Source organism: Phalaenopsis equestris, unplaced genomic scaffold (genome assembly GCF_001263595.1).
Source record: "Phalaenopsis equestris unplaced genomic scaffold, ASM126359v1 Scaffold000151, whole genome shotgun sequence".
Classification (NCBI taxonomy): Eukaryota; Viridiplantae; Streptophyta; class Magnoliopsida; order Asparagales; family Orchidaceae; genus Phalaenopsis; species Phalaenopsis equestris.
This window is the reverse complement of record NW_018164593.1, coordinates 760,123-770,013: the sequence shown is the minus strand read 5'-3', so window position 1 is coordinate 770,013 and position 9,891 is coordinate 760,123. Positions and strand designations below refer to the sequence as shown.

Below are 9,891 nucleotides of genomic sequence, written 5' to 3'. Positions count from 1 at the left end.
TATATATATATATATATATATATACTGATTCATTTTTCATATCATGCATTCTTTTTTTATGAAAAATTTTACTCATTTTTCCTAATGAATAAATGCAATCTTATTAAATCGATAGGTCACACAATAAATTGATATATGCATATTTACTGAAATCATAAAGGTCAAGTAATCATGTGAAATATATGGTCATACAATAAACTAACATATACATCTCTATTAGAATATAAGATTCATGTTATAATTTGATATCTTTATAAAATAATGTACCATGCAACTATTAATATAACAATATTTAACATGAATACTTCATGATTAATGATATGAAAAATCATTTGTGATTTAATTTCATTGATGTAGGACAAATAGTGAAAAAAATAAGTAGAAATATATTTAAAAACATGAAATATTACTATAATTTAAAAACATAATCACTCACATCGAGTCTTTCACCTTCGGTGCAACATTTCACGAGCTCTAACTCCAAATCTTTTTGGAGCAAATGTTTTTGGGTCCTTATTGTTGTTATAATTTAACATTTTATTCAATGAATATTAATTTTAAATTAAATTAATTAACCTTTAAAATTAATAAACTTATACATTTTCCTCCAAAGCGATTCACTCTTTGATCTCCAAACTGAGTATTTTTTCTTCAAGTGCTTCCTGATTTCAATTAAACCTACTTTTATAACTAACTAAATAAACCTTCTCTCTCTCTCTCTCTATATATATATATATATATGCTGCGTACCCCTACCTGTTGGTTGACATCCATGATATAAGAACCCCGAGGTTGGGGGTTCAAATTCCCTCTGGCACAGTTGGCCTTAAGAATGTGGTACTCGAATTGTTAGACATATTAGAGGTGACAAATACATATAAGAAAATGTTTTATAAGAAAAAAATCATGATATGAAAGAATGAAGTAGTGTATATATGAATGTTTGTAGGTGCGTGCTAAGAGAAGTTCACCCACTTATGCTACAAGTAGGGGATGTCAGTGTAACCTCGCAGGTAGATGTTATCCTACTATCTCAGATAATTTTAATGCCAGATAGCTAACTGTTGTGCTGACGTGATAATATCGGTCACGGGTGTATTAGATTATGTTTTGACGGTGCTTCTAAGACATATATGAATATTAATAATATGAAATAAAAGTAAAGTTAAAAATTAAACCTTGAAAAGTACTGTTAAAATTAATTCATATGTAATTATAAGTTCATTCAATTAAGTAAATGCAATGGACACATACATTACATTATTATATAATTTTTATAAAAATGAAGGTCAGCATGTATAATGCATTTTTTTTAGGATTAGTGTAGAATAAAAGTGTGATTGCTCTTGGATTATCTTAGATAACTCATTATATTGTTTTAATAATTTTTTAGGTTTGTATATTTAATAAGTAAATGCAATGGACACATACATTACATTATTATATAATTTTATAAGACGGTGGTGAGACCTGCAATGCTCTATGGCGCTAAATGTTGGCCTTTAAAAGAGAAACATAATAATAAGTTAAGTGTTGCGGAGATGAGAATGATGAGGTGGATGAGTGACTTTACACTTAGGACAAAATGCGAAATGAATATATTTGTGATAGGGTTGGTGTAGTTCCTGTGATGGACAAAATTAGAGAAAGTCGTCTTAGATGGTTTGGTCACATTAAACGTCGATCATCTGATGATCCGATTAGGATTGTAGATGTTTTAGATTCGACTTGTGTTAAGTATGGCAGAGGTAGACCTAGGAAGACTTGGGCTTATTGTATTAAAAATGATCTTAATTTACTAGAACTAAATGAAAATATGACACTTAATAGGACGCAATGGAGAAATAATAGGACATGACACTTAATAGGACGCAATGGAGAAAAAGGATTCATGTAGCCGACCCCACGTAGTGGGATTAAGGCATTGTTGTTGTTGTTGTTGTATATTTAAATAAGATAAATACTAAAAGAGCTAACGTGTACAAAAGAAGAGATCAGCAACTAAGAAGACAACTTTTATTTGCTAATCAAAATGTTTCTTTTAGTGGTTCTTTCAATCAATTTTTAATATTATATAGTTATTGATAGAATTAAAAAAAAAAACTTAATTCCACGGTCCGACCGTTTGTTCTCTTGATTGATTCATGTTCTGGACCAAGTCATGATAAAAGTGGTACCAAAGTCAAAGTTTAGATTAAACAATATGTATCTTAATGAAAAATTCATTAGGATCATCAGGATGAAGACATTAGGGATGATAATGTTGAATTTGATATGCCCCGAAATGTTATCGTTAGTGTTAATGCATTTTCTGGTATAATGAATGCTGTGACTCGGCTGATTAAGTATTCTCAATCTCAAGTTAGTAGCAGTGGAAGAACACCGATGGATAAGTACCAGAAGCTCTTTTAGGATATGATACCACCTTTATTTTTTGGTGCATGAGGGTCAGTTGAAGCTAAAAACTGGCTGATAAGGGTGGAGAAGATCATAAATAGTATGAAATCCATCAGAGAGAAGAGTTAGCTTAACAAATTTGTTTTTGAAGGGGATGTTGAGAGATGCTGGCAAAGTCAGTTACAGAAGAAATTTTGTCGTCGACCTAACTCCTTAGTACAGTGGGACGAACTTGTAAGAACCTTTAGAGACTGACTTATACCACTACTAGCCAGAAGGCAAATACGGGATAAATTCATTATGTTGGTGCAGAGAGATCGATCGGCTATGCATGATGAAACAGAGTTTATTATGATGTTGAGATATGCACCATAAACCTATTCCAAATGCGGAGGAGAAATGTCATATATTTGTTTATGTATTGAAGGTTTCAATCAGGCAGCCACTAGTGCCACTTGGGATTGAGGACCATTCACTGCTAATGCAGAGGGCTAGATGATTAGAAATTGATTTTCAACAAACCTAGAAGCCTAAAGACATAAATAAAAGAAGCTTGTATGATGCGGCACCAACAGTTCATTCAAAAGGGTCTAATGGGAAGAAAATAAAGTTATACACTAATGGAGTTGTTAGTTGGACTGACAGTAGCAATATAGAGTCCTACGTTAAGTGTGGGAAACAACATTGTGGTGAATGTCTATTTTGTTTGAATGTATGTTTTTTAAGCAGATAGTCCGGATATCAAATGAGGAATTACCCAAATTCTACTCGCAGATTCACATCAAATGCTAACTCAGGAAGGGATTCAGCTCAGAAGAATTTTTAGGAGGGATCCACTTTTAGAAGAGGTCAGCAAAGAATGACAGAAACTGGTAATGTGACTCATAAGGAGTAAAAAAAGCAGAACTTCGATCAAGAGTATATTCTATAACTCATCAAGACCCTAAAGAACTTGTTGCTGCTGATGTAAATGCTAATAGAGTTTGATGGAGATCTTTGTCAGTTGGGTGCCATGCTGGTTATCTGGTATTATCTTTATGCACATTGATTTCAAAAGTTCGATATTATTTTAGTTATCATATTTAGAAAAAAACTTATCATAAGGTTCCAAGAGAAGTTCTTTGGAGAGATATAGAAAAGAAAGACGTTGATATAATTAATATTGAAATCATTAAAAATATGTATGCTAGAGTTATTTTTGTTCGAACAGATGGAGGATTTACCAAGTATTTTCCTATTTCAGTTGGTTTTTTTGATATGACATGAAAGATTTGGGTGGTATAAATGCCAAAACCAAAGTTTAGGTGTTAAATATGTAAATACATAGGAATTGAATGGTATATATAAATACGCCATCTTTTTCTATTTTGTGAAAAAATCATCGGCGTTAAGACAATCTTACAATTAAATCCATTCCCCTGGGAACAACCAGTGAGCGGACACGAGTAGAATTTGTGAGAGGTTTGTAGTTACATTGGTGTGAATTTTTGGCATTGGAAGTATCTTTTTAAGAAAATGTTTGCATCCTTTTAGACAGCTGACCAGGAGTACCATTGTTTGAGGATTCTCCCGTGTCTTTCCACATGGATGAATCTTACGCTTTGCTGAATGTACTTTCTTTTGGATGCTTTCGAGCTCGCCCTTTTGTTGCATCTTTGCTTCAGAGGGGTGATTAATCTCCTGAATTACTCTCCACCTATGAGTAGGTACTCTGTTGCTTTGTTCTGGAAATTTTATTGGTCAAAGATAGAAGATATAATCTTTTCTGTAATCCAATGCTGCTCTCTTGACCTCCATCACCTTTGCTTCTTCGATGCTAGGGCGTGATAACTTCTTTGATGCTAGGGCGAGGTAGCTCCCATGTTATTTTGCCATCGAGATTCTGCTTTTGGAGATATGGCTGGTGAGTGGGTTTTGCTTCATTAGAATCTAATCGATCTTGAAATACTCAAACTGGCTAATCTTCGTCTTTAATAAAGATTTCTTTGTAAATTGTTCGAGCAAAATTCAAATTTTTCATTGACTTAATTTCCATTAGCGGTTGTATACTATCGCAAATCATGATCTGGTGATAATGACTTTGGGCTTGGTTGTTTGTGACTTTGAATGAAATTTTCTTTGCATATGTTAGTATGATCCTTGCAATGCTCTTTAGAATCATGTTGATTTTGACTCCTAACCCTCTCACAAGCCCATTAACTTAACATGGTTCAGACTGAAATCTTCATTATCAGACATCTCTCACCTAGCTTTAGAAAGAGTGAAGTTTACTATGATTTCGATAAGTGCTTATGCTTTGATGGTCGTCCTTGGCATCTTGGTGACCTAGAACTTGCTCAGATCTACCATCATTACAAAAAATCTTTCAAAATGATCATGTTTGGTGATCACATTCTTCAATTGGTGATCAATGATGACCTTGAGGAATCTTTCGTACCCATGCTAGTTTCTCCATGATTATGTATCTTTATTTGTCACCATGTAAGTTTTTACTCACATAATAGATCGATCATTGCTTTTTAGTCTCTTCTTGAACCAAGAGAAAGCTTTTAACTTCTTCTCTCATCTCAAAGTATAATTGTAGAATCTTTCTAGATTGTGGACTTCACAACAATTGGGGCATGAAAAGGAGAAATTTTTTATTTTGGATGTAGACTCTCATTCGTCATTCAATGCAAAGTGCTTTGCATTTCTTAGGGTTTTAAAGAGGTGTGAACATCTATCGTTTCAATATGACTAGACTCAACCTCATGACTCTTCTAGTAAATCATTGAAACTTTGTGGTGGCCATTGGGTTAAAAATATCCAAGATTGTCTTCATTTCATTGGGTTTCAACATGATGCTTTTAGATGTATGTTGTTATCCCGATAAATTTCTTGATTCTATCCTAATTGTGCACTTCAAAGAGTTTAGAGGCATGTTGTATTTCTTCAACGTGTAAAAATTTACCTAGTAAAGAATATGATGGTCGACGGTCATACTTATCACTAGAAGGCCATCAGTATACACATCCATATTTCTTCATTTTTTATTTTTGAACATTTGGTTCATTGTTTGTTAGTAGTGGTCTCAATATTCATCAAATCAAATAGTTTTCTCACGTGGGGATGGATACATGCTGATTTGTCATTTACTTGAAAAAACGTTAAGGAAGCTTATTACAGAGAAATCAATTGTCAAGTCAATAAATGCATCATTTCGAGGGAATAAGTAACTATCCTTTGAGTTCTAAATTGGTAAAGATTACCTAATCCCAACATCCCCACCCACCCCCCCCCCTCCCCTCCCCGCCAACCACTTGCTACTCGATTTTGGTATCAGCACCTTCTTCATAATACTGGATTCAAACAGCTTTTGGACATCCTATCTTGTTGGCTTTGATAGATGTTTGTTGCCTCATCGATATTTTATATGATGAACTCGGTGTCTTTTCTCACATTCAACTTGTGGCAAGTTGCGTTGATATCTACCTCAAACCTCTGCAATTGTCTAGAAAAAACACTTTGAGGTCCTCCCGAAGAGCTTGGTCTAGTTTTCTCTCATGAGCTCGGGCTTAAAGGAAGCACTGATTCAGATATTTCGCCTAGGGTCTCCCTTTATCACTCAGACTTCCTTCATTGCTTTAAAGGTCTCCAAGCTGGCTTCTCTGTTTACTTCAAGCACAACACTTCTCTCGCACGTTTCCTATAGCCTTTAATTGTTTTGGGATTCTTATTGCAATCACTTGTCCTCTTGTTGTGAACTTGACTGTGATAATAAGTGGAAACCACTGCTCTGAAGGTACTTAGAAATAGCTTGTTAAAAATTATATTGTAAGTTGTTGGTTTGTCCAAAAACTGTGGTAACGGTGATTGGGGGCCGATGTTTCCTTGTTCTTAGGAGCCGATGGATTGATGAATCTCAAAAGCTTCCCAAATTCTCGTGCTCTTTGATGATGGTATGGGAAATCTAGCTAGAAGATGTCTATTTTCTCTATTTTCTTAATTTATTCTTGGATGCTTCTTATTGGGACAGAGGACCCACTGAAGTTCCCGACAGGTAGGGATGTTTGTCTAGCACCTAAAGGACGATGGTTTAGCCATGCTGCTATACTCTTTAATATGTATGTGACTGTTAACTAATTTGAGTAATTCCACCAATGCTTTTAGCTAATGCAGGCTCAGAACATACCTAAATGGCATTTCTGTTAAATCTTTGGTAAAAGCGGCTTGGAAGATTGTTGGTTTAGGATTTTTGAATTTCATGATAAAAATTTTGAGCTAACTTGTTAGGCAATTGCTTTGTCTTTGAAAGAGCCTATGAGTTCTTCCATGGTTTTTCTACATAAAGGTGTACTTCTAAAAAGTTTGTACTAGTGCTATTCTTTATGTGATATTAAAGATTAGAGCATTATGCAAGAATTGTGTGGTATGTATGCAATGCTCCATGTTTATTTTGCTGTTATCTCCGACATGAAAAGAATTCCACATAAGCTAAAATTATATAACGAAGAAAATGAAATTGTTTGATCTGAATGGTGAAATTGTAACTTCTTTGTTTTGATATTGGAGAACTTTCAGTGATGTCTTCTCCAAAACAAAATAGGCTTTTGGAGCTGTATTCTTATGTCTACACAGCAGCATGTCAGAATAGTAGAACCAAGTAACGTCGTTAATTGCTGGTCAGCTCTGCTAGCGGAAATTGTATGGGATAAATTTTCTATGTGGACTTCGGACGTAGCTCTACGTGCGGACTCCCAGTAATATACCGCCATGTGTGATATATTGGGTCCACCTAAAAAAAAAAATTAAAATGGAACTGCGGACTATGCAATAACCTCGAAAGAATCCCGAAATAAGCTCCACGATTCCACTTCAATAACCCCAAAATAACACTGCTGAGGTTATTTCCGGGTTATTTCGGGTTTATTTCAGGTTTATTGAAAAGAAACTCATATATTTCACTTCAATAATCCCAAAATAACTCAGAAATAATCCTGAAAAAACCATCGCGATGTTATTTCTGGGTTATTGAAGTGGAACCACGAAGATTATTTTGGGCTTATTTCTAGGTTATTTCGGGGTTATTGTAGTAGAATATATGGGTCTCTTTAATAACCCAGAAATAACTTTCGTTGTTCCACTTCAATAACCCTGAAATAACTTCTGTGATGTAGCACACGTGGCGATATATTATTGGAGTCCGCACGTAAAGCTACGTCCGGAGTCTGGACAGAAAATTTTTCCAATTGTATGGGAGAGATTGGGTCAAGATATCCAAAGTAAATTTTTTGTAGGGATGAGTTTTAAAATTTCTGAATTTGCGTTGAAACTAGGTATGTCAAAAAAGCTCATTGTTTGCGGACTGTTCGTGTTCGGTTCGTCAATGAGTTCGTGTTCGATTCTTTCGATAAGTAAACGAGACGAACGTGAACAGATTTGAACAGTTCGGTTAGTTAAACGAACCAAACACGAACAGTGATCAAACACAAACAGTGATGTGTTCGTTCGTGTTTGAATCGTTATTATTCGAAAAATTTAAAATAATTTAAAACAATTATATATAAAAAATTTATGACATTTTAAAAAATTAAAATTTATAAATTATAATATATAATAAAATAATAATAAATTAATATAATATATTATTTATATATATTAATATTAAGGATGTCAAACTGGCTCTTCGTTCGCGAACAACTCGTGTTTGGCTCGTTCGTTAAGAAACGAACACGAACAGTGACTTCACGAACAATTTCAAACACGAGCTTATTTCAAACAAACTAAATTTCATACGAACCAAACACGAACACAAGATCTGTTCGTTCGTTTATACCCCTAGTTGAGACGATTACAATTTAAATTGATTATTCAAATATTCTACTCATCTCAAATTAAATCTAACTGTTTGGAAGTTCTCAACTTTATTCAATGTTTTTCTTTCAAAGTTTTATCTTAATTTATAGCGTAGATTAGCTTGAAAATCTGTATAGGTTCTTAATTCTTGCCACTAACATACAAAAAATTCCACAAAATGCCACCATATTCTTATTTCTATATTAATCACTCTGCTTTTGTGCAGCTTGTCCCTGGTGGTTCCCCTGACCCTGAATGAGCCGCAGCTTGCTTGGCACAGGCTTTGCTTACATTTTCACGTTTGATAATCGTGTAACGATTTCAGGACTCAAGCCTATTTATCTTAGCTCAGGAACGTGGTAAATTTGTAATTTTAATTTTATAGGTTCCCTTAAATTTTTTGAAAAACCAGGATTTCATTATCATTTTGCAGTACATATTTTTTACTACAAAGCAACCGACAGAGCTTTATGAGGTTAATTTTATTTGCTCGTAAAGTTAATGGTTTGTTTGCATGGTTTTTAGTGTTAGAAGTTTTTGAAGATGCTTTTTAATCAATTTCATGCCGTGAAAGTATAGTAGCACCACCCTGCTTGTGAAATGAGAGCAAATACGTTTGCCAAGGTTAGGGTTCCTCATGATAAATCTTTTTGGTTTGTTTCTTTGTTTGAATAGAAGCTGACATGATGTCTAATGAGTCAAGATTAGCTTTCAGATTGAACTTTGAATTGAATGTACTTTTGATTTCATTGTGCTGGTTGTGCATGCATGGATGTATGAATGTCCATGTAAATATGTATTCTATTTGTATTTATACATTTATATTGTATGAATGTCTATAGGCTGACAACTTCTTATTAATATTCTTTTAATTTATTGAACTTGTCCTTTTAGAGGGCCAATTATTGCTTAGTTTTTTTAAAAAAAAACTTGAGCAGCCAAATTTATAAGATTTTATGTTGCTAAAATTTTGTTTAAAACAATAAGATATAAATTCTTAGTAGGATAAAAAAATTTGTTCAATCATGGATTTATTTATTGAAAGAAGGGAGAGGCATAATTCTTAGGAAGATAATATTAGTAATCCTCTCGTGCTTTCCGAAAAAAGTCCCAATTTCTTGGTTATTGTCTCGTATTTATATTAAATAGAAGTTATGTTATGAAATGTCAATAATACCATTGAGATTTTCTATTGTTATTCGTCTGTACGTAGTAATCATCAAGATTACGTTACAATGGTCAAATCCTTTAACAACGGATTATCGTTTCGCTTGATCCAAGTCTGGCAAGTCCTACGTATTCACTCGACCTTGTCCTAGTCGGTCACATAATTTGCTCCATGCTGCATAACAGTTTTTTGCGCTCCTCAGAGTTGTTTCTTCGATATGTTTCCCATCTAGGACTATCAGATTCGATTCAACATATTGGACTATCGGATTCGATTCGTCATATTTTGGTCATACAATCTGACATAGCAAAATTTCCTCATATTGCAACAATTAATCCAATAAAAAAGTATTGTGATATAAACATTTTCCAGAAGTGCCATAATTCTCTGTTTGCATTGGCCTCTTACTAAACAAACAATAAGAATTGAAAAACTGCATGCAATGATAATACGATCTGAAAGCTAATCAACCGTGTTAGCCGAACACAAAA

At 33.8% G+C, this 9,891-nt stretch overlaps 1 protein-coding gene across 1 annotated transcript in view; it reads left to right on the top strand.

The window, feature by feature from the left end:
- Positions 1-8,689, top strand: part of LOC110021899 (sm-like protein LSM5) — a 26,124-nt gene extending 17,435 nt beyond the window's left edge. Inside the window, exon 4 of the mRNA XM_020720607.1 lies at positions 8,459-8,689. Within this exon, the coding sequence (XP_020576266.1) occupies positions 8,459-8,491 (33 nt within the window). The 3' untranslated portion in view covers positions 8,492-8,689. The remainder of the gene's footprint in view (positions 1-8,458) is intronic.
- The last annotated feature ends 1,202 nt before the right edge of the window (positions 8,690-9,891 follow it).